The sequence below is a fragment of the Hylobates moloch genome, unplaced genomic scaffold (assembly GCF_009828535.3).
Source record: "Hylobates moloch isolate HMO894 unplaced genomic scaffold, HMol_V3 SCAFFOLD_14, whole genome shotgun sequence".
Taxonomy (NCBI): Eukaryota; Metazoa; Chordata; class Mammalia; order Primates; family Hylobatidae; genus Hylobates; species Hylobates moloch.
Window position 1 is genome coordinate 57,803,391 of NW_026652289.1, and position 25,718 is coordinate 57,829,108.

Below are 25,718 nucleotides of genomic sequence, written 5' to 3' on the forward strand. Positions count from 1 at the left end.
GCCAGTGGGGGAGACACGCAGGAGGCCTGGAAGCCCCTGGAGCTGTGGTCTGTGGCTGCCACCCCCGGAGTCAAGCACAAACAGAAGTCAGCTGTGCTGCGCCCATCCCTGCGGCGCCGTGAAAGAAGGCGCAGGATGAGGGAGCCCTCACACCTCCTCTCGGGCTGGGGCCCCACAGCGGCGAAAGGACTGAGGGAGTGATCGGGGGTCGCGGGGATCCTTCCGGGACGGGCCTCCGCGGGAGGAGCTCCGGAAAGCCGCCCTCCACCTCCGAGGCCCCGCCTGCGCGGGCGCTCCACTAGCGGTCGGGGTGGTGGTGGCGGTGGTGGCGGTGGCGGCGGCGGCGGCGGCGGCGGCAGCGGCAGCAGCGCGGGGCGGGGCGCCGCGACCCCTGTCCCTCCCCTGGGCCGAGCGGCAGGCGCGCTCGCACCGCCCCCGCCCCCTCGTCGCAGTCGCTGCCGACCGGCTGGCTGGGCCTCGCGGCGTGAGGACCCCGGCAGCGCCGCAGTCCCGCGAGCCATGGCCCAGTCCGGCGGGGAGGCTCGGCCCGGGCCCGAGACGGCGGTGCAGATCCGCGTCGCCATCCAGGAGGCCGAGGACGTGGACGAGTTGGAGGACGAAGAGGAGGGGGCGGAGACGCGGGGCGCCGGGGACCCGGCCCGGTACCTCAGCCCCGGCTGGGGCAGCGCCAGCGAGGAGGAGCCCAGCCGCGGACACAGGTAGGCGCAGCGGCCGGCCCGGGAGGTGGGCCCCCAGGGGGCGCCGGGCCGCGCGCGAGTTCGGGGCGCTGACTGCGCGCGACAACTCCTCGGGCAGAGGGGGTTGAGTCAGCCCCGCCGCCGGGGAAGCAGCTCCGGGCCGAGCCCCTGAGTCAGAACCGGCCCGTGGAGGCAGCCGGTGCCCCAGCCCTCAGCTTCGTCGCCCCACCGAGGCTCCCAGGGCTGGCGGCCGGGATCTGAGGGGCCTGGACGTGGGGATGTTCAGGGATCCAGGAGGAGGACTTTCACGGGCCATCCAAGCCACCCCCTCCTCTGGAGGAGGCCTCTTCTCTGTGGGCTCCCTCAAGACACCACCTCCCCATCCCCGCAAAGTCCATCCCTGCCCGCCTTCCCCTCCCCTTGCGAGTGGTCCCACTTACCCTTCACTGCCGTCATCGCCCTGCCTTTCCCAGTCCTGCTGGCTGCGCTCAGTCTTTAGGTGGTAGCAGGCCAGGTACAGCGGACACTTACTGATGGGGGATTCCAGGAGGTGGGATTTCATGGTAATTTGAGACGGATACAGGACTTGCTGCCTTACATCCTCCGCCCTGGGGTATTCCCATTTTCACACAGCCTTTCCCACCAGACCTTTCTGTTTGCATCATCTTGCTGCCTTGCGGCGGAGTGGGGTTGGGACGGGGGGGGGGGGGGGGGGGGGGGGGTTGTTCCTGGGTTTGGGGTATTTTGGAGCAGCTATGGCACTTGTTTAACCTTGTCCCGGGTCCTGAGCTTTGTCCTCAGGCACTTTGGCTCCTATCCACTAATGCCCAAGCCCTTAAGGACTAGTGTTTTGTTCCTGCTGTTGAAAGGAGATAAAACATAGACATAGACATGAAAGTGGGGAAATGACAGAACTTGCACATTCTGGTGGATGCCAACAGGCACTTATTAGGGGCTCTCTTTCTTCTAGGACCCTGTCCCAGGCGTTTAGTTGTTAAGGTTCTGCAGGATTGTCCTGGCAAGCGTATATCTACTTCACTGGGAGAATACTCAACTCAAGGGTGGAAGAATACTGGGCCCAGAGCAATTCTCTATTACTGGCTCACCCTTCCCCAGGTTAAAGGGTCAGACTTCTGGACCCAGAGATTCGGGGCAGACCAGTAGAGACAGTTGTTAGGGGAGAAAAGTCAGCCCACCAGGGTAGGGCAGGAAAGCTGGACCATAGCATATGACAAAGTAGATAGATCAGTGCTTTATAATGCAAGGCCTGGTTCGTTTAGCTCTGTGCTAAGTACTGAGAGCATAAAAATGATGAACCCTTAGTCACTGACAGCTCACAGTCTTGAGAAGGCAGTCCCCTAGTCAGATAATATCAGAGTATGTAAAATAGTCCCGAGTGGTTTATCCTTATAACTTTATTTTCCTGTGGCAGTGGCAAATAGCCATCCCTATCCTGAGGGCTAGATTTGTGAGATTGTATCATTAGCCAGGATTAAAGCTCTACTTATGTTTAAGGCCTGGAAAGATCCCCTGTGGAGGTCTAGGAGAAACCAAGCCTCAGTATGTGTAGGCCTCTTGCCTGAACCCCTCTTGCTCTTCCTCCAGAATTGCCCAGCTCCCGTGGCTTGAGTCTCAGCAAGTGTTCAGTCTGAAGCCTTTCCTGCTGCCCACTGGCATAGAGTTGACCCCAGAAAATCCCTGGGGTTCCTCAGGGAGCTGACAGAGCCTAGTGGGCAGGCATCCAGAGCACGAGGAGATGTAGCCAAGAACAGGATCCACACTATCCCCTGTTTGGGCCCAGGCTCGCATGGCAGCAGCCATCACCCGATATGAATGTTCTCAGCTCCTGGAGCCTACAGGAGAAAGCCCAGATTCCTCAATCTGCTCATTAAGATGCGACACCCACTCACATCATCTCCTCAGCCCATTGCTTCCTTCCCTGCCTGTCAGCAGTTCATGCTCCCGTGATTCCATCTAGTTCCTTGAGCATAGGGGGCTATTTTGTGTCTACGTGCCTCTGCACCCCCACCTCTAGGTCCTCTGATTGACTGATTTCTAGTCAGCCTTTAAAACTTCACCGCCTCTTCTCCACCACCCCCAATCCCCACCCCAGAGCTGGCTGTGTTTCCTTTCTTCTCTGTTGCTGTAGTACTCTGTACATTTTATGCCTAGCACCTTCCACAATTGTGATTCTATCATTGTGTCTCCCTCACAGGAATAGGAGCTCGGTGAATTCAAGGACCATGCTTGCTTCGTTCATTGTATCTTCAGCACCTAGCACAGCACCCAGCATATAGGACATGTTTGTTGACTGAATGCGTATCTCTATCATCACACTCACTCCATGGTGTTGAGATATTTGTGTTTCCCCTCCCCTAGACAATGAGATCCTTGAAGACAGCTGCCTTATCTTACTCCTTTTTGTATTTCCATACCTAGCTTATATAAGGGAACAGAATACCTAATACCTAGCTTATATAAGGGAACAGAATAAACGAACAATAAAGAAAAGTCTTTACAGCCTCTAAAATGTTCATTGATCATCTCCCCACATCTCATTCATTAAAAAGATGCCTTTCCTTTTATTCTCACCTTTTTAACGTAAAAATTTTCAAACATAAAGAAAATATGAAAAAATAGTACTATGAGCATTCGTATACCCATCATCTAGATTTAACACTTAACATTTTGCCATATTTGGTGAATGGATATACAATGTATGTGTTTTCCCCGAACCATTTGAGGTATGTTTTACACAAGATTATACCTTAAATACTTCATTTTGTAACCCTAATGACATTCCCTATGAAGCCCTAACACTATTATTGCAACTGAGAAAATTAGCTATCATTCCCTAATGTAATCCTGAAGATAAGCTAATAGCCAAGTTCCGCATTCAAGATTCCCCAGATTGTGCCACAATTGTCTTTTACAGCTGTTTCTTTTTTCCCCTCAAACCAGAATATGGTCTGGATTGAGGCATTTGCTTCTTATGTCTCTAGACTCTATTAATCTAGAAATTTCCACCATTTTTTTTCCCCTAATGCTTTGCTATTTTGGACAGAAGAGGTCAGACGTCTTGTTGAATGTCTCACATTTTGGATTAGTCTGGTAATGTTCTCATGGTCTTATTTTACTTGCTCTTTTGTACCATGTGCTTCTTATAAACTGGAAGTTAGGGCTAAGGCTTTGATTTGATTCTGTTTAAACATTTTGTCAAGAATGCCTCATACTCTGTGCCTGTAACTTGATGTTCCATCATCTCAGGAGCCATCCCACCTTTAGTGACGCTAAATTTGACCATTCGATTAAGGAGATTTCTCCGTCGTACAGACTGTCTTTCCCTTTGCAGTTAACAAGTTATTTGTGGGCTTCTCATCCTGGGTTCTGTTAAGTTGATGTATCACATTTATTGATTTGCATATGTAGATCCATGCATGCATCCCAGGGATAAATCTCACTTGATCGTGGTGAATGATCCTTTTAAGATGCTGTCGAATTCAGTTTGCTAATATTTTGCTGAGGATTTTTGCATCTATGTTCATCAAGGATATTGGCCCATAGTTTTCTTTTCCTTGTTTGGCTTTAGTATCAGTGTTATGCTGGCCTTGTGAAATGAGTTTGGAAGCATTCCCTCCTCTTCAAAGTTTTAGAAGAGTTTGAGAAGTATTGGTATTAGTTGTTCTTTAAATGTTTGGTAGAATTCAGCAATGAAGCCATCAGGCCTTGAGCTTTTCTTTGATAGGAGATTTTTGATTCCTGATTCAATCTCCGTACTTGTTATTGGTCTGTTCAGATTTTCTGTCTCTTCATAATTCAGTCTTAGTAGGTTGCATGTTTCTAGGAATGTATGCATTTCTTCCAAGTTATCAATTTCTCTTGCAATATTCTTTCCCCAGTGACTTTTCACTTAATTATTTTAGCATCTATTGATGATCCTTACCTAAGTTGGTTATTTCACTGGGGACTGGAAATTGAGGATTTTCTAATTTTCACATTTTTTGTACACTTATTAGCCAGCATTGCTCTATTAAAAAAAAAAAAAAAGCTTTGTCTCATCATCTGGATTGAAAAAAAGTTTCTCCTAAAGAGGCAAAAAAAATGCTTATTTCCCTTTAATTACAGTTTTCAAAGAGATAATTTGATATAGTAGCACACTAAATAATTTAAATGAGGGCTCTTCCTCAAGCTTATACTCTCCTTCTTTCTCCGATTCATGGATTTGTATTTATTCACTTTTTAATAATTAGTCACAGTCATTTTTGGTGCTCAAAATGTCTATATTGCAGCCAGCAGACCCCCTTGAAGCTGGCCTCCTTGTGTCTTTTTGTTACATGCCCATTAGTCTTTAAGCACTTCTTTGCTTTCTGGTATTACATATTCCAGGCATAATTTGTACTTTTCCTACTCCAGTCATGGAATTCAGCCATTTCCACAGGAATCTCTGGTTTTTTCAAATACCAGTAAGAAAGTATTTAGAAACCAAGACCTGGAATTAGGAAAGCTAACTTCTGCCAGAGTATTGTTGCTTTCAGAGCCTTTCAGTGGACAGAACTAAGAAATATATATATATGTGTGTATATATATATATATGTGTGTGTATATATATGTGTGTATATATATATGTGTATATATATATGTGTATATATATATGTGTATATATATATGTGTGTGTGTGTGTATATATATATATATATATTTTTTTTTTTTTTTTTGAGACAGAATCTTGCTCTTGTCGCCCAGGCTGGAGTGCAATGACCTGATCGTGGCTCACTGCAACCTCCACCTCCCAGGTTCAAGTGATTCTCCTGCTTCAGCCTCATGAGTAGCTGGGATTACAGGCACCTGCCACCATGCCCGGCTAATTTTTGTATTTTTAGTAGAGACGGGATTTCACCATGTTGGCCAGGCTGGTCTCAAACTCCCGACCTTGTGATCTGCCTGCCTTGGCCTCCCAAAGTGCTGGGATTACAGGCGTCAGCCACCATGCCTGGCCAAGAAATATGTTTTTTAAAAAACACATATCAATAATTCCAATTCAAATTTACATGACAGGATTTTTGCTGTTTACTTTTATTTATTATACTGAAAATCTTGGTTCCTAATAACATTAACATAATTACTTATTTTCTTTGTCTTACAATGTGTAAAAATGATTCAAAGTTATAATATTAAATATTAATATGAACAATTAAAACCATTAAGCCACCTGCTTTTCATTTAACAACACAATCTTCTAGGTTTCTCTTTTTTTCCACGATGTTTTAGGGACATTGTACAGGCTGTCTTTTTCCCTGCTTTGGATGGTGATAATGAAAGTCTCTACTTTTTTTTTTTTTTTGAGACAGAGTCCTGCTCTGTCACCCAGGGTGGAGTGCAATGGCACCATCTTGGCTCACTGCAACCTCCGCCTCCCAGGTTCAAGTGATTCTTATGCCTCAGCCTCCCGAGTAGCTGGGATTACAGGCCTCCGCCACCATGCCTGGCTAATTTTTGTATTTTTAGTAGAGACGGGGTTTCACCATGTTGGCCAGGCTAGTCTCGAACTCCTGACCTCAAGTAATCTGGCCACCTTGGCCTCCCAAAGTGCTGGGATTACAGGCGTGAGCCACCATGCCTGGCCTCTTACTTTTTTATTAATGTCAATTTTTTGTCAGATGTGGAACTAAGTGCCTTATATACGTAGTCTCTACTCCATACTATGAATCATTATTTAGACCTGCAGAGACATCCACTAGTTGCATATCCCTTTCCCAGGCTCAAGGGTTTATGCCAGAACAGCATGGCAGAAGACAGGGTCAGAGAGGAGTTCATGTCTCTGTAATAAATATATAAGAACCCATGGGCCACCCAAGCATAAGATGTGCCCCCAGCTAGCACCATCCAAAATATGGTTTGTAAAAGGGTGATGCCTTTAACAAAGTTGAGAACATACCTGTGTATGTTTTCAATCTGTCTCAGTGAAGAATCTTTATCTTTTGAATCTACCCTGGTGTTTTTATATTGCATTATCAATTTGCCCTTTTTGAACCATTTCACATTCATTATTTTGTTCTAGAGGTGAGTCAAAAGAAATCTCATACAGACAGGACCTAGACCCTAGTGTTTTTCATAAATGATGTTTCTCTTTTGTGTTTGGTACCTTCCTTATTGGTGTCCACCATTTTCTTGGTCTTGGTGGCCAAAATACCATATTCCACCATCTGCAATGATAGATGATGAGTCCGAGAAATCATTCCTGGATTGAAAGTTGTGGTGAGGGTCTCATTATTCCACCATTTTAGTTTGGATATTTTCCTCCTGTAGGGTATCATTTGATTAACTGCGCAATCAGTTTAACCAGATTCGATATTTTATGAAAAAAGTAGCCTTGGATGTTTTATGCTACAAATCATTTTGTTTCTCTAAATCATTTACAAATATGATACACCTGTAATCCCAGCACTTTGGGAGGCCAAGGTGGGCAGATCACGAAGTTAGGAGTTTGAGACCAGCCTGGCCAATATGATGAAACCCTGTCTCTACTAAAAAATACAAAAACTAACCAGGCATGGTGGCACGCACCTGTAGTCCCAGCTACTCAGGAGGCTGAGGCAGGAGAATCGCTTGAACCTAGGAGGCGGAGGTTGCAGTGAGCCAAGATCGTGGAACCCAATTACCTGTTTTAAAATGTACCCCTTTATTTCTACCCATTTCTCACAGGTTTATAGCTATAACAAAAGACCTCATCACTCCCAGTTTACAATGTTTTGTTAAAAAACAAAACAAAGCAAAACCTTAAGTGTAAAACTTTTTCAAGCCTCCTTGAAAGGCCACTAAGAACATATTCATCAGAAACCATACTTCCTCCCTCAAAGGATCCTGATAGGTATGATTTGCCCTCAAAACTATTTGCTTTACATTGGTGATACTTTTTAAATTCCCATTACATGCAAGGCTCTGGGGTAATACTATAATGGAAGAAACCAGCTTGAGTTCTACTGTCAACTCAGTGTTCAGGCTGCTAATAAAATGTGCACACAAGTATCTATAATACAAATATAGATAAGTGTTGGGAGAAGTAGAAATGATTTTTTTTTCCTAGGAGAATTGCATTTAAGATGGACCTTAATGTGTGACTAGAATTTAGACCTGAAAGAGAGGAGCAAGGCATTCAGAGACAGGAACAGCAAGCTCAAAGGCACAGAGTCCAGAAAGCTTGTGACACTTACAGATAACTATGTCTTTCTGTTTGTTTGGAGCAAAGGATCTGAAAGGAAACTGATGGAAATAAGTTTTGATGCTGGTTACAGCCAGATTCTAAGTGAATCTGAATAAGGAGCTGAATACTTTGTTGGTTTTTTTTTTTATTATGTATGTATTTATTTATTTATTTTTTGAGACAGGGTCTCACTCTGTCACTCAGGCTGGAGTGCAGTGGCGCAGTCATGGCTCACTGTAGCCTCGACCTCCTGGGCTCAAGCAATCCTCCCACCTCAGCCTCCCAAATAGCCTAGACTACAGGTGTGCACGACCATACCTAGCTAATTTTTAAATTTTTTGTAGAGACAGGGTCTTGCTACGTTGCCCAAGCTAGTCTCGAACTCCTGGCCTGAAATGACCCTCCTGCCTTGGCCTCCCAAAGTGCTGGGATTACAGGTGTGAGCCACCGTGCCTAGTTGGGAGCTGAAGAGTTTGAATTTTATTTAACAGGAAATAGAAAACCTTTTATTATTATTATTAAAGTAAATCAGTGACATCAAGTAAAGCAGCGACATACTCTAGCTGTTCTTCAAAACATGTAATATGGCACAGAGTGGAGGAGGCTGTAGCCTAAAATATAACAGGGGAGGTGGCAGGAGGTGGGAAGACAGAACCCTAGAAAGACTGTGGTTGGGAAGTATACCAAAGATGCAGGAGTAAAAAGGGCTACAAATATCTGAAAGGTAATTTAAATTCTTCCTTTAGAACAATTTCCTAGCCTCTCTGTCTGCCAGTGAAAAGTAGCAGGTATTTTATTTTTAAGGGGGAAAAAAAAGAGACAAGATTATTTTCTAAAGGAACTGAGTGAGCTCACTACGGAGATCTAGGGATGCGAAAGCAGAGCTGGCAGCTGCAGAGTAAAGCCTTCCCCATTTGAGTAGAGCCCCCAGCTTAATGATTCCCTGCTGCTCACCCTCATGTGAAGCCGGCCTCTTGGCATGCCCCACCTGTGTACATACAGCCATCTAGGAAGAAAACCAGTGGGAGTGTGCAACTGCAGAGGGAACCCATACAACCCACCAAGAAAAAGCAGCATGTACCTTTTGTCTTCACAGTGAATAGCTGTGGAGTATAACTCCCCACACCCTAAGTGTGGGCTGTGTACAGTGGCCTTCTTCCAAAAAGCACAGTATGGGAGTGGGGATAAAGGGAGTAGTTTTACAGGGGAGAAACCTGACAAACACTACCTCAGATAGGTGATCAAGGTTTACATCCACAGTGATCATTCATGGTGATAGCATGTACCCTGATAGGATGTGCTGAGAATGGAAATTTACCTCTCTGGTCCTCCTCCCAAAAGCCCATAATCCAAATCTAATCATGACAGAGAACATCAGAAAAATCCCAATTGAGGGACATTCCACAAAGTACCTAACCAGTACTTCTCAACACTGTCAAGGTCATCAAAAACAAGGAAAACTGTCACAGCCAAGAGGAGCCTCAGGAGACATGACAGCTTAATGTATTAATGTACTGTGGTGTTCTGGATGGGATCCTGGAACAGAAAAAGGGACAATAGGCAAAAACTAAGGAAATCTGAATAAAATATAGACTTTAGCTAATAATAATATATAATGAACTAATGAACTTATTGTAATTAGTTCATTGGTTTTAACACATGTACCATACTAATGCAAGATATTTATAACAGAGCAAGCCTAGGTGTATATATGGGAACTCTGTACAATTTTCACAACTTTTCTGTAAATCTAAAACTATTCTAAAATAAGTTTATTAAACTAATAAAGAAAAAATGGATTATTTATTAGTCACATGAAGAAAATCAGTGGCATGAAAGTTAAATGGAAGAACTGACTCCAAAGGATACAGAGGTGATGATGTTGAAACAAAAGACTCAAAAATTTATACTCCAACTAGCACCCTGAGAGTGAACTTAAGATACTGTACCCACAAAACAAGAGTAGGAAAGTCTTAGAAGGGAATGATCTGAAGATCAAAAAGAGTTCTTAGAAAATAAATAAATAACTACTAAAATTTAAAAATTCCGTAGGAAAGGTTAGAATATAATGTCAAAGAAATCTCTTAGTGTGTAAATTACAAACAAAGACAAAGACAGATCACATGAAAGAAAAAATAAACATAGAGGACCAATCCAGGTGGTCAGTCAACTAATAGGACTTTAAGACAAGAAATGTAATCTTAGCAAATGACTTAGCCATGTAGGGAACAGTGTTTACATAGTCATAATAATAAAATACAACTGATTGACTTTCAATTTTCAGTATGTATCTATAGATAAAATATAGAATATTAGTTACTGAATAGAATGAAATATTATGAACCTTGGCAAGATGAAATAAAAGTACATCTGATGCAATATGGAAGGTTGGAAATAGGTGAGATGGAAGAGAGGGTAGGACAGTAGTCTGTAATATATCACATGTAGCAAGGAATTGAAAAATACTTTTTAATGTTTATGGAATAAGAAACCACTTAAAGTATATTATTTTAAAACAAATAGGGCTGGGCATGGTGGCTCACGCCTGTAATCGCAGCACATTGGGAGGCTGAGACAGGCAGATCACATGAGGTCAGGAGTTTGAGACCAGCCTTGCCAACATGGTGAAACTCCGTCTCTACTAAAAATACAAAAATTAGCTGGGTGTGGTGGTGCGTGCCTGTAGTCCCAGCTACTTGAGAGGTTGTGGTGGGAGAATTGCTTGAACCTGGGAGGCAGAGGTCGCAGTGAGCCGAGATCGCACCACTGCACTCCAGCCTGGGCGACAGAGTGAGACTGTCTTAAAAAAAAAAAAAAAAAGAGGGTTGAGCGTGGTTGCTCACACCTGTAATCCTAGCACTTTGGGAGGCCGAGGTGGGCAGATTGCCTGAGCTCAGGAGTTTGAGGCCAGCCTGGGCAACACGGTGAAACCCCATCTCTACTAAAATACAAAAAATTAGCCGGGCGTGGCAGCGTGCACCTGTAATGCCAGCTACTCAGGAGGCTGAGACAGAAGAATCATTTAAACCCAGGAGGCAGAGGTTGCAGTGAGGCAAGATCATGCCACTGCACTCCAGTTTGGGCGACAGAGTGACACTCCGTCTCAAAAAAAAAAAAAAAAAAAAAAGACACCAAAACCACAAATAGAAGGCTAATAGAAGAACAAAAACTAAAAGAAAATTTGAAGAAGGGGTTATTTAGGGACATAAGTCATAAGTGACCCCAAATACTCATTTTATATAGTAAGACATAAATAGAGAATGACTACAGTTGGCAAGTGAGAAATAGAGCTATAAGCATATTTTATAGAGCTATGAGATAACTCTCCTAAGAATTAAATGGCTGAAGAGAAGTTACCTCTAGGGAGGAAAGGTGGAATGGGGAATTGTTGGTTTCTTTATAAGTTCCCTACTATTTTATTTTAGTTTTTGCTATGTTTATCTATTACTTTAATTTTTTGGAATCATGTTTTGATGAGCTATTAATAGTGTCCGAGGGAGAAATAATGAGTATGGTTGGAATGGCAAAGAGAGAACAGATGGCAGGCCCTGCAAAATGAAATAAGCACTTTATAATTGACTAAATATGGGGGGCAAAAGAGAGAGTGAAAGGACACATCCTAGGTCTTGAGCTTAAGTACATAGAATAGCGAATAGGGAAAGTAGTTGGTGGGGTGGGTTGGAAGGGAAGATATATGATTGTCACAGGATGGTTGTAATCAGCAATAGTTGACAATATTCAGGTTTAAAGGATATAAACAATATTCATAAAAGATATGGTGTCTTTTCCCTTTTGAAGGCTATTTCACAAACAGGAAACAACGCAGCCTGCTCCTGGATATAACATAGGCTTTCCAACTCCACCAAGATCCCCCTTTGGAGATGCACAGTTGCTGCTGACAGCACTCATGCAGAGGGTGGAGTCCTCCAAGTGCAAGAAGCTCACCTCTGCACTCGCATAAGGGTTTATGTCAACTCCACAGTATCACCCACCTGTTCTGGAATCTCTGGCTATCTGCCTGTCTGCTCAGTGGGTGCAAATAATTGATGCAGAGTCACCCCCGATACATTATGGATAGTCTACTGTGAGACTGTGTGAAAGGAAGGTCAACTTCCCAGATAGAATGCCTGTTGATAGGCCCAGGCTTCAGTCCTGCCTGAGGTCAGGTTCTGCAGAAGGTGAGAAGTTAGATTGTGGACATATTTAATCCGATGCTATATCAGATTGTCCTAGTGGAAATGTCTGGCATGCAGTTAGGAATTGAGGACTGCAGCTCAGGAAGGAGAGGAAGGTGTGGGGCGGCGGACAGGCTGGGGGGTAGATTTGAATTTGATGAGCTTATAGGAGCTGAAGTGTAGAGGTTGCTAGGGGATAAAGTGTCAGGGATAGATTCTGGGTAACACCTACACTTAGAAATGAGGAGAGAGGCCAGGCGTGGTGGCTCATACCTGTAATCCCAACACTTTGGGAGGCTGAGGTGGGTGGATCACTTGAGCCCAGGGTTTCAAGACCAGTCTGAGCAACAAGGCAAAACCCCATCTCTATAAAAAAAAATAGAAAAATTAGCCAGGCATGATGGCACATTCCTATAGCCCCAGCTACTTGGGAGGCTGAGGTGGGAGGATTGCTTGAGCTTGGGAGGCTGAGGCTGCAGTGAGCTGTGTTCATGCCACTGCATTCCAACTTGAGGCGACAGAGCAAGATCCAGTCTCAAAAAGAGAAAAGAAAAGAAATGGAGAGAGAAAGAGGAGACATAGAGGGCAATAAAATGGGGAGAAGAATCAGAAAAGAATAAGTCACATAAGCCCAGGGGGGAGAGTATCAAGAAGAAGGTGGTCAATAGTGTCAGATCCTGCATCAGGGGCAAGAAGACTGTTTGAGGCCATTCTTGCGTTGCTGTAAAGAAATATCTGAGACTAGGTAATTTATAAGAAAAGAGGCTTGATTGGCTCTTGGCTCTGCAGGCTGTATAGGAAGCATGGCACTAGCATCTGCTTCTGGGGAGGCCTCAGGAAGCTTACAATCGTGGTAGAAGGTGAAGAGAGAACAGGCACATCACATCACGAAAGCAGGAGCAAGAGAGAGAGTTGGTGATGGTGGGGGTAGGGGGGAGTACCACATACTTTTAAATGACCAGGTCTTATGAGAACTCACTATCAAGAGGGCAGCACCAAGGGGATGGTGCTAAATCATTCATGAGAAACCACCCCATGATTCAATCACCTCCCACCAGGCCCCACCTCTAACACTGGGGATTACAATTCAACATGAGATCTGGCTAAGACATACATTCAAACTATATCAAGGACCAAGATGGAGAAGAGACACCTGGATATGGCTACAAGTTCTTTGATGGATGTCTGGAGACACAGAACAAGCTGGAGCGAAGGTTAGGAAAAGGGAGAAGGGGTTGTCCAACGGAGGTCTAGAGAAGCTTGATTGGATGAACTCTATCCTCTCCATCCAGTCTGAGATAGAATCATCTGCAGGCAGTAAAGCAGACACGGCAGACCTTGGGAAGATTGGGAAGCTCTGGAATAAGCATTAGAGAGATTGAGAAATTATACTGCCTTCCTTCCATTATGCTTTATTTGTTTATGAGTTTACCTTTTGTAATAGCATCTATTGCTCTAGTTTGGGAATAGGACTAACTTGTCTGTGGGTCCCTTTGGTAGTGCAGTCACTTCTGAAATACTAGCTGTTTCTAGTAAGTTAGACCATTTTGCCAATACCCCTGAGTCTGCTCAAAACTCTTCACTGGCCATTAGCACACACTCGGCCCCATCCCCTGCGATTTACTGACATCTTTGTTAGCTGGGCCAGGAAGTCCCTTTGCATTTGTAGTTATTTTGTCTGTTATATCCAACCCATTTGTTTTTTGTTTGTTTTTGTTTGAGACGGAGTTTCACTCTTGTCACCCAGGCTGGAGTGCAGTGGCGCGATCCCGGCTCACTGCAACCTCCACCCTCCGGGTTCAAGCGATTCTCTTGCCTCAGCCTCCTGAGTAGCTGGGATTACAGGCGACCACCACCACACCCAGCTAATTTTTATATTTTTGGTAGAAATGGGGTTTCACCATGTTGGCCAGGCCGGTCTCAAACTCCTAACCTCAGGTGATGCGCCTGCCTCAGCCTCCCAAAGTGCTGGCATTACAGGCATGAGCCACTGCACCCGGCCTCAACCCATCTGTTTTAACTACTCTTTAGGGGATAAACTTTCCCTAATAAACTGAAATTTGTTCTGTCCATCTTGTGTCTCCTTTTTCATCCTATTGGTTGTCCCACTGATGTCTTCCCTTTGGCATGTTTTGAGGACCTCTTTTCTCCATGTAGTGTTGCTGAGGTTACTATTGTATTTGGCTGTTTAAGTAATAGAAAACCCAACAAGTGAATTAAACAAATAGGATTTGATCTTTCTCATGTAATAATAAAAAATCTGCAGGTAGATAGTTATAAGAGCTGGTCCAACAACTCAATAATGTCAGGGCCAATAATGTCAACAAATCAGGCCAAGCCGATTCTTTTGGCCTTTTCCTTATGGTAGTAAAATGGCTGCTACAGATTCAACCATCATATCCACATTCAAAGCAGATAAAAGGGGAAGGGACAGGGCCAAGAGATTTTCACTTAAGTGTTACCAGCCATAACATTTAGTTTTTATAGCCTCTAGAGTAAAGAAGGCAATTGAAGCCAGGCGTGGTGGCGGGTGCCTGTAGTCGCTTCTACTCGGGAGGCTGAGGCAGGAGAATGGCGTGAACCCGGGAGGCGGAGCTTGCAGTGAGCCGAGATGGTGCCACTGCACTCTAGCCTGGGCCACAGAGCGTGACGCTGTCTCAGAAAAAAAAAGAAAGAAGGCAATTGAGAAAGTGTTTGTTATTGGATGTTGGGTGAGTCAGCTTAATGTCTGACGCTTATCATCCCATTTTAACAAGATTTAAAAACAAAACTTTAAAATTGAGTCTCCCTATTATTTTCTTCACTATACATTTTTTATTTTTGAGACAGTCTCGCTCTGTCAAACAGACTGGAGTGCAGTGGTGCAATCTCCGCTCACTGTAACCTCCACCTCCTAAGTTCAAGGGATTCTCCTGCCTCAGCCTCCCGAGTAGCTGGGATTACAGGCATGTGCCACCACACCCGGCTAATTTTTTGTATTTTTAGTAGAGATGGGGTTTCACCATGTTGGCCAGGCTGGTCTCGATCTTCTGACCTCAAGTCATCTGCCCACCTCAGCCTCCCAAAGTGCTGGGTTATAGGTGTGAGCCACCACGCCAGGCCTCTTCACTCTACATTTGAGACATCAATAAGGTATTTTAAAAGCCATTCCAGGCTGCCTACAGGCAAATAGCTAAAACTCTTTATTTTTAATCAACCAATGCCTATATTTATACTAATTGTAATTTCTGAATTTGAAAAATTTTAAAATAGATTTATTTGCTTTTTTCTCTCTTGCCAGAATATTTGTTTTTCCCTCATTGTGAGTATTCCACAGTTGCTTCTTTTCTTTTTTTTTTTGTTTTTGTGAGGCTGAGAGCCAGTGAAAATTTTGTTGAAGGACATATATGTATGTGTCTTTTCCAGCTTTAAGTGATCACAGTAATAGGCCTTGTTGAGATTATTGGTCCTGACATTGAGTTGCTAAACCAACTCCTATAACTACCTACCTACAACTTTCTGCAATCTTCTAATAATGGCATCAGTTATGATGTGGATAATCAGTATTCTCTAAATGTTTATTGGTTTGAAATTGTTATAATCCCCTTATGAAAGATTAGCCCTCCTAAGGAAGCTCTGTCCAGGATTGCTTTGGCTTGTTCTCATCAGCTAATGATCTTAGGGAGAGGGAGAGGAGGACGTCTACCCAGGTGGTGCTGCTGGTGATAGCAGGCTTTATTAAGAAGGGTCCCTGTGATGGGATTGTTTCCAGAGTCCATTGCAGGGTCCTAGCAAAACATATAAGGTATTATGTATACTGGCTTTGGAGACAGAGGATTTGAGTTTAAATCCTAGATCTGCCTCTTATGAATGAGCGAAGGAATGTATCTATGCCTACTGAGCTTTAAGGGTACGCTAGGCACTCTTCTGGATATTTTCATATATTAATTCATTGAATCTTCACAACACTCACATGAGGGTAGGGACTATCATGATTCCCAATTTACAGGTAATAGAACTGAAGTGAGATGCAGTGGAGTTCCTTGCCTAAATTTACTTAACTAATAAACAGGTTGAACATCCTTAATCAAAAAATTCAAAATCTGAAATGCTCTAAAATCGGAAACATTTTGAGCGCCACCATGACACCACAGATTTAACATGGGTTAAAAACTGAGATAGTGACACCTTTGCTTTCTGATGGTTCAGAAACTTTGTTTCACGCACAAAATTATTAAAAATATTGCATAAGATTACCTCAGGTTATCTGTATAAGGTGTATATGAAACATAAATGAATTTGCATTTAGACTTGGGTCCCATCCTTGAGATATCTCATTATGTATATGCACATATTCCAAAATCTGGAAAAATTGGAAATCTGAAACACTTCTGGTCCCAGGCATTTTGGATAAGGGATACTCAGTCTGAACCAAGCATTTGGACCCAGGCAATCTTAACTCTAAAGCCAGGACTCCTAGAGCCAGCAGCCCTAGGAAATTACACTCCCATCTGTAATTCCAGCACTTTGGGAGGCCAAGGCAGATGGCTTGAGAGTCAGTGATCATGTATCCACATGGAGATTGCACCACTGCAGTGACTCCTGAGAGGCAGTGATCATGTATCCACATGGAGATCGCACCACTGCACTCCAGGTCTTGTCCTGAACCAGCTAAGAAATCAAGCTTTTATTCTTTAATAAATATGGAGGATCTTACCGAAAGGTCAAGTAACTCTGCTATACTGTCTTCTAGAAACCAGGATTTGAGGGGGTGGAGTAGAGAAAGAAGAATAAGACAGTATATGCGAAAAGCATTTTGCCAGTGGCAGAGTGCCACATACATGTCAGCAGAGGGTGTTATTATAATAATAATTATTATTATTATTTTGAGACAGGGTCTCACTCTGTCTCCCAGTCTAGGGTACAGTGGTGCAATCTTGGCTCACTGTGACCTAGACCTCCCGGGCTCAAGCTCTCCTCCCACCTCAGCCTCCCAAGTAGCTCGGACCGTTGGCGTGCACCACCACACCTGGCTAATTTTTGTTGTTGTTGTTGTTTGGTAGCGACAGGGGTCCCACTTTGTTGCCCAGGCTGGTCTCAAATTCCTGGGCTCAGGCCGCCTACCTCAGCCTCCCAAAGTGCTGGTATTACAGATGGGAGCCACGATGCCTGGCCACTTATTATTTTTATGATGCTCCATACTTGTTAAAAACGAAAGATTGACTTCTTAGCTGTTTGGGGGCAAACCTCTCCTTCTGTGGCCATGTGACCCAGTGTCATTTCCTAGGGCTGCCGTAACAAAATACCACGAGCTAGATGGTTTAGAACAACAGAAATATATTGTTTTATGATTCTGGAGGCCTGAAGCCTGAAATCAAGGTGTCAATAGGGCCGTGCGCCCTCTGAAAGTACTAGAAATGGATCCGTTCTAGGCATCTTTCCTTGCTTCTAGTGGCAGTCTTTGGCGTTCCTTGGATTTTGCTATATCACCCCAGTCTCTCCCTTCGCCTTCACATGATGTTCTCTCTGTGTGCATGTCTGTGTTCAAATTTCCCCTTTTGATAAGGACCCCAGTTGTATTGGATTAGGGGGTCCACCCTACTCCAGTAAGACCTCATCTTAATTAATTGCATCTGCAGTGACCCCCATTTCCAAATAACATCATATTCCAAGGTACTGGGGGTCAGGACTTCAACATGAATTTTTGGGGGACACAGTTCAACCCCTAACACCCAGTGTCTCCTTCTGGTCTCAGTGGCACCACTGCAAGTGGAGGCGAGAATGAGCGTGAGGACCTGGAGCAGGAGTGGAAGCCCCCGGACGAGGAGTTGATCAAGAAACTGGTGGATCAGATTGAATTCTACTTTTCAGATGAAAACCTGGAGAAGGACGCCTTTTTGCTAAAACACGTGAGGAGGAACAAGCTGGGATATGTGAGCGTTAAGCTACTCACGTCCTTCAAAAAGGTGAGGCTTGGTTCTCAGAAGCTGCTTCAAGGATTTCAAGTTTGTTTTAGGTTGTGGTTCTAAACATTTTTTTTTTAACTCCCTTGAGACCTGATGATGAACAATTTTTAAAATTAAGTCTGTGCCTGAAAAAGAGAAAAATGGCTGGGAGAAGGGATTTAGGATCGTTCGGAATATACTCCCACACTATTAAAAGGGTCCTGGGCATTGGGACAGATCTCAGCTGGCAGCAGTTATGAAACAGTATTACTTGTTCTTAAAGTTCAGGCACTTTTGCCAGGCAAGCGGGTGGCTAGGAGGATGTGATACCGGGACAGACGGACTCGAAGGCCTTGAGAGATACCTGCCAGGCCTAAAATTGTATGAAATCCAAGCTTTTCATTTGTCAAGTTGAATAAGCAAAGGGAGAGAATGAGCACGCAGAACTCTCAGAAATGAGCCTTCTCTAAGACACACATGCTCTGCCTGTGTGACGCCATCATCCTCATCTATACAATAGGGAGATGAGATTTGTAATTATTGCTGCCATCTGGGCAGCAGACTGCTTGTCCCTGCCATATATAGATCCAGTGTTTGGGCTGTGTACTGTCTACTTCTCAGAGAATTGACAGACTAGTTGGAGTAAGAACTCTGTGTCTCCCTTAGGGGAAGTGCATTTACTAGAATGGAAAAGCACCACGCGGCCTGTTGCATAACGGGATGCGTAACAAGTGGGTCCCGGCCAAGTTATCTGTGTACTTTGTCAGAGAGCACTGGAGGAGAGCTTTTCTCCTTGGACCTCTTCCCTGCCTCACCCACTGGTGTACTCTGCCTGGCCCTGTCGCTCTTTTTCCTTTATTCATTCATCAAATATACTCATTGTCTCTGCTGAGTGCTGTGCTAGGCGCAGGATGTACAGAATGAAAATTGTACTCCCCCTTGTCCTTGACAAGCTCACAGTCCAATAAAGGAGAGAGATCTGAAAGATTACAATGTGACCACATACAGTAGGACAAGAGAGAGAACACAGTACTGTTGGGAGCTAGTTGATCAGAGCAACTAACCCTGCCTGGAGAACTGAGAAGTCTTCCCAGAGAAGGTGTCATTGAAATAGGATTTTGGAGGATAAGTAGGAGTTTTCTAAGTACAGGGGAATGGAAGGGATATTTTAATGGCCAGAGAACAGTGAGAAAACCTTCATATGAAAAGTGTTTGTGGGGGAATCCCAAAATGAAGCAGCCAGTGGAATCATCCAGCACATCTCTTTATTCCTCCCCAGGGACCCCGAGAGTCAGCCTGTTTTGCTTTCCTCTTTAAGCTGCCACTTATGGACCTATTTAGGAATGTTCTTCTCTGTTGAAACCTGGCTGCAGAGTACAGACAGACTCCCTAACACCTCCAAAATCAGAGCAAAGATACTTTTCATTCTGAAGGATTTCCTGTTAATCACAAAAGGGGAACATACATGACAAAGGTAAAAAACACAGGGAAATTACAACGCTTCTGAAACCTCAGAGTTCTTCTAGTAATTGCACAAGGACGAAAGCTCCCTGGTCCCTTTTCTCAGGTGCTACCTGGCCCTTCCTTATGAATGGTCACGGACCCAGGCTTAGGATGCTGAGACTGTAACCGAGATTTCCCAGTGGACCTTGCTTCTGGCTCAGGAGGGATATTCAGTCCTTGCCAGAGCCTGCTTCTCTTGCAGTGAGATGTGGTCTGCCACAGACTTCTGTAGCCCTCTGAGTAAGGCAGTGCTGTGCTTTTCCCAGGTGCTCCTAGCTCAAGCTTCAGGCTTAGGAAATTGTCTCTTTTTATCTCCCAAGTGCTCCCTCCCTAGCTGTTTTCGGAGCAGACTCCACCATGTTTCACCCCACAGTGAGCCGCTGCCTGGCCTTCCCACAGCCTCACACTCACCTGCAGTCATCAGCTTCACCCTTTCTGGATTCCTCATGGACTCTGTCCACCAAAATCCGACCCTTTGCCTGGGCCTGCTTCTCTGTGCCCTTGGCCCTGTGTTCTTCTAGTAGCCTAAGTCTGAGCCATTTCACCCAGAAACCACAGGCTACAGTGGACAGTGCTCTCTCTCTAGGAGCCTGTGTATAGCAATGGGTCTGCCAAGGTTTCCCCATCCTGCCCAGTGAGTGAGCCTTTCCTTCCTGAGTTTCATGAAGTTCCTGTTTTATGCTCAGAGGCACCTGGAGTTCCCAGTTCTTTTGCAGAGCAGCTATGTTGGCCTGTTCTCAGAGGACTCAGGGGGATCTCGCCATTACGGGCTCAGGTTACCCACCCCGCCCACCTTCACTATTTCTTTGGGATGACTCATTCCCCCTGGCATTCCCTTCACTGGAAGTGGGCCTCTAGAAAATTGCTGTTTTACCGTATAAGTATAGCTTCCCTATACTGCAACATTGATACAATTTCCACCAACAGAGGAGGAGGGGGGGATTATTTCACCGTTCTTAGTGAGGCCCAAGTTGGATTTAATTTCAAGTTGAAATAGTCCATGTCATTCTCAGGAGATATTGCAGTGAAATGTGAAAGATCTTTTGGAACCTTCTCTGTGTCAAATGCAGAAATGCAGAAATACTGCTTTAGAGAAGCATTTGAATGTTAAAATCTCCAAATCCTATCAAAATAATATCATGTAATATTGGAAGTAATGATAGCACATGATTATTTAGTACTCACTGTGAGCTAGACACTATTCTGTTTTATATGTAAATGAGTTTGTATGTGTCTGTACATACATATGTACATGTGTATATTGATTCGTTTAATCCTCAGGACAGCTCTTTGAGATGGCACTATTAACATCTCCATTTTCCAGGGCAAGTCGAGGCACTAAGAGGTTGAATAACTTTCCAAGTCTTACTGCAAGCTAGAGGTGGGCCTTTGATTTGTGTATACAGCAGCCTTGTTCCAGAGCCTGCAAATTTAACCTCTAAACTTGCACAGAATGGAATATTTCCATTTTCATGGAGAGTTCTGTTGGACAACACTGCTGTGGTGCCCTTGTTTGAAATGGTAGAACTTGCTTTCATTCACTTATTCATTCACTAGATTTTTGAGTGTTTACACATACCACGTATGATTCTAGACACTAGAATACAGGGATTCCAGTGTTACAGGGATAAGGAAGTGAGGGAGGGAGCTTATAGCATACACAAGGATGGACAAGGACATTAGATACTATTTCAGATTTGCTTTATGTTCTGCAGGTGAAACACCTTACACGGGACTGGAGAACCACAGCACATGCCTTGAAGTATTCAGTGGTCCTTGAGTTGAATGAGGACCACCGGAAGGTGAGGAGGACCACCCCCGTCCCACTGTTTCCCAACGAGAACCTCCCCAGCAAGATGCTCCTGGTCTATGATCTCTACCTGTCTCCTAAGCTGTGGGCTCTGGCCACCCCCCAGAAGAATGGAAGGGTGCAGGAGAAGGTGATGGAACACCTACTCAAGCTTTTCGGGACTTTTGGAGTCATCTCATCAGTGCGGATCCTCAAACCTGGGAGAGAGCTGCCCCCTGACATCCGGAGGATCAGCAGCCGCTACAGCCAAGTGGGGACCCAGGAGTGTGCCATCGTGGAGTTCGAGGAGGTGGAAGCAGCCATCAAAGCCCATGAGTTCATGATCACAGAATCTCAGGGCAAAGAGAACATGAAAGCTGTCCTGATTGGTATGAAGCCACCCAAAAAGAAACCTGCCAAAGACAAAAATCATGACGAGGAGCCCACTGCGAGCATCCACCTGAACAAGTCCCTGAACAAGAGAGTCGAGGAGCTTCAGTACATGGGTGATGAGTCCTCCGCCAACAGCTCCTCTGACCCCGAGAGCAACCCCACGTCCCCTATGGCGAACCGACGGCACGCGGCCACCAACAAGCTCAGCCCTTCTGGCCACCAGAATCTCTTTCTGAGTCCAAATGCCTCCCCTTGCACAAGTCCTTGGAGCAGCCCTCTGGCCCAACGCAAAGGCGTTTCCAGAAAGTCCCCACTGGCGGAGGAAGGTAGACTGAACTGCAGCACCAGCCCTGAGATCTTCCGCAAGTGTGTGGATTATTCCTCTGACAGCAGCGTCACTCCCTCTGGCAGCCCCTGGGTCCGGAGGCGCCGCCAAGCCGAGATGGGGACCCAGGAGAAAAGCCCCGGTGCGAGTCCCCTGCTCTCCCGGAAGATGCAGAGTGCAGATGGGCTACCCGTAGGGGTGCTGAGGTTGCCCAGGGGCCCTGACAACACCAGAGGATTTCATGGCCATGAGAGGAGCAGGGCCTGTGTATAAATACCTTCTATTTTTAATACCAGCTCCACTGAAAACCACCTTCGTTTTCAAGGTTCTGACAAACACCTGGCATGACAGAATGAAATTCATTCCCCTTTGAGAGATTTTGTATACATGTAGACCTCTTAATTTATCTATCTGTAATATACATAAATCGGTACGCCACGGTTTGAAGACCACCTTCTAGTTCAGGACTCCTGTTCTTCCCAGCATGGCCACTATTTTGATGATGGCTGATGTGTGTGAGTGTGATGGCCCTGAAGGGCTGTGGGACGGAGGTTCCCTGGGGAAAGTCTGGCAGCATCTCTCTTCTTTGGTATGGAATATTTTCCTTCAGTGACTGAGCTGTCCTCGATAGGCCATGCAAGGGCTTCCTGAGAGTTCAGGAGGGTTCTCTTGTGCAACAGCAAGTAGCTAAGCCTGTAGCATGGTGTCTTATAGGACCAAATCGATGTTACGTGTCAAGTAAATAAATAATAAAACACCCAACTGGGAGTGCTGACTTTGAGGTTATAGATCGTGCCTGACAAAAGTCTGTGCCTGTCTGACAGAGCTGTGGGTGGTATGTCATGAGGCCCTGAGGAGCTTAGCAGAGACATCTTTCTTTTCTTTAAGAGAACATTTGAAAATTGTTTTATTTGTACACATTTACGGGCTACATGAGAAACTTGTTACATGTTTGTAATGCATAGTGATCAAGTCAGGGCATTTAGGGTTCCTCACTGTACCCCAGGGCAGCCCCAGGGCTCTCCTTGGGCTTCTGGCAGCCTGAGAGGTGTCTCATCACAATGAATTTTACTGAGCAAAGGCAGCTTGGCGTATACTGAGGGTGTACAGTCCAGGACCCACAGCATTGATCTCACCAGGGAACTTGTTAGAAATCCAGATTCTCAGGCCAACCCTAGGCCCACTGAATTAGAAAGTCTGGGAGAAAGGCCTGGAATCTCGGTTTTAACAAACTCTGCAGGTGATTCTGATGCAAGCTAGAGAACCACTGGATGGACAAAGGCTGCAGGACTTGAGGTCAGTCCATTTGACCCCCACATCTCTCACTATTTTGTGACCTTGGAAAGGTTACTAAGCCCCGTGAACCTCATCATCTCCCTGTGAATTGCTTTGTCATGATGTCCATGTCTGGAATGCAGCTGGCCCTCCACACATGTTAGCTCTCTTTCCTTCTCACTTGGGTTAATGTTTGTTATCATCAGGAGCTGCCTAGGTGTAGCAGAAAGAGCGTTGGCCTAGATTCCAGTGTTGGCCTATGCTCTGGCTATTTGGCAGGATTTAATAGAGCTTGTTAATAATTATTGAACAGTGATTAGGTGCCAGGGACTATGCTAAGAGCTTTCCATGCATTATCTCATTTAATCTGCCCCAAAACTACAAGAGAAATGTTCAGGTATTATCTCTATTTTATTCCAGAAAAAAACAGACTTTACTTGGGTAATTAACTTATCCAAGGCTTAACAGCTAAATTGGTAGAGTTGGGCTTGAAACTAGTGGTCTGGCTTTGGAGCCCACACTGTTTAACCACTAAGTGGTACTCAACATTTCTGATCTTTACTATCCATATTCAAAAAAGAACCCACCCTAAAAGGTGCTAATATTTATTCAGCACCTTCCTACATGCTAGGCATTTGGTTAGACACATTTCACTTACTCTCAGTGTCCATCATAAGGAATTATTATGCCAGTATCACACATGCAGCTGCTGAAGTAGGAAAATAATATCCTAAACTTGTGAAAATGGACAAAGATAGTATATCCTAAATGATATGGCTCTATGCAAATTAGCAGGTGATTATTATCTAGATAGTAAGATGCTTTGTCCCTTAAGATGCAGAAGAGTTCATACTAACTGGCAAATGCCTCCAGGACTGTTCTGGATTTGCAATTTCCAGCACTACCGGCTGTAGGTAGCCTGAAGGCTTATGCCTAGACCGCCAGGACTCCTGACCTTGGGCAATGTCAGGGCCCCCTCCAACCCCGCCCTATGCTTCCCTCCCTGACTCTGCTCCCATCACCCCCAGCCTGCTCCTTCCCTGCAGCCACTCCACCTGCTCCTTGGCCATCGGGCCATCTGGGCTTCACCAGCTCTTCTTGGCCTGTGACATTCAAGGCTGTTCCACCCTATTATGCCTGTTACACAAGCCACAGCTCTATTTTTAGATTAACCCTCGTGGATCATAATTACTTTTAAAAATACCTACACCCTCACCTTTACATGTGAATACAGATGAACTTGGCCTTCCTTCGGTTGTATTGCCCTGTGTGACATTATAAAAGAACCCTGAAGTGGGGGTCAGCAGATCTGAGGTCGAGTCGTGGCTTTTCTACTAAGCAACTGTGACCTTCAGCAAGTCATTTATTTTACTGGTTCACAGTTCTTCCCACAAACCAGTGGATAACAATAAGATGTTCCTTAAATAAGGTCATATATGTGCAAGTGCTTTCTGAATGGAAAAGTGCTTTGCAGGCATTAGTCACTACTTATCCTGCTCTCTGATCATCACCTCCAAAGACAAGCCTCCTTTTGCTGCAATTCTTAACCCTGGCCTCACATTAGAGTCACCTAAAGAGCTTTTAAAAACTGCCTATGGGGCTGGGCACGGTGGCTCACGCCTGTAATCCCAGCACTTCGGGAGGCTGAGGCAGGCAGATCATGAGGTCAGGAGAACGACACTATTCTGGCTAATGTGGTAAAACCCTGTCTCTACTAAAAATACAAAAAAATTAGCCAGGCGTGGTGGCACGCACCTGTAATCCCAGCTACTTGGGAGGCTGAGGCAGAAGAATTGCTTGAACCTGGGAGTTGGAGGTTGCAGTGAGCCGAGATCACGCCACTGCATTCCAGCCTGGGCAACAGAGTGAGACTCCATCTCAAAAAAATAAAAATAAACCTGCCTATGGGCCAGGCATGGTGGCTCATGCCTGTAATCCCAGCACTTTAGAGTCGCTTGAGGCCAGGAGTTTGAGACCAGCCTGGGCCACATAGCAAGACAGTGGCTCTACAAAGATAAAAAATTAGCTGGGCATGGCGATGTTCGCCTGTAGTCCCAGCTGCTAGGGAGACTGGGGTGAGAGACTTGCTTGAGCCCAGGGGGTCAAGGCTGCAGTGAGCCAAGATCATGCCACTGCACCCAGCCTGGGTGACAGAGTCAGACCCTGTCTCAAACAAAACAAAACAACCAACTGCCTCTGGCAATCCCTGAGATATTCTGATTTAATTGGTCCTGGGGTGAGGCCAGGGCATGAGTATTTTTTAAAACTCCTAGTGATTCTTGCCTGTAATCCCAGCTACTCAGGAGCCTAAGCCAGGAGAATTGCTTGAACCCAGGAGACAGAGGTTGCAGTGAGCTGAGATAGTCCCAACACACTCCAGCCTGGGTGACAGAGCCAGACTCTGTCTCAAAAAAATAAAATTAAAATAAAAATTT

General features: G+C 45.0%; 1 protein-coding gene across 3 annotated transcripts; it reads left to right on the forward strand.

Annotated features, from left to right (window-relative positions):
* The first annotated feature begins 417 nt into the window (after positions 1-417).
* LARP6 (La ribonucleoprotein 6, translational regulator) lies at positions 418-25,180 on the forward strand. Of its 3 annotated transcripts, XM_032176090.2 has the most exons (3): positions 418-719; positions 17,809-18,019; positions 21,217-25,180. In XM_032176090.2, exons 1-3 carry the CDS (start codon positions 520-522, stop codon positions 22,279-22,281), a joined length of 1,476 nt encoding a protein of 491 aa, XP_032031981.1. In that variant the 5' UTR covers positions 418-519; the 3' UTR covers positions 22,282-25,180. The 3 variants fall into 3 exon arrangements, 2 of the variants coding, with proteins under 2 accessions (XP_032031981.1, XP_032031983.1); XM_032176092.2 differs by lacking the exons at positions 17,809-18,019; positions 21,217-25,180 and adding an exon at positions 2,914-4,124; XR_009209814.1 differs by lacking the exons at positions 418-719; positions 17,809-18,019; positions 21,217-25,180 and adding exons at positions 834-1,261; positions 2,914-4,124.
* The last annotated feature ends 538 nt before the right edge of the window (positions 25,181-25,718 follow it).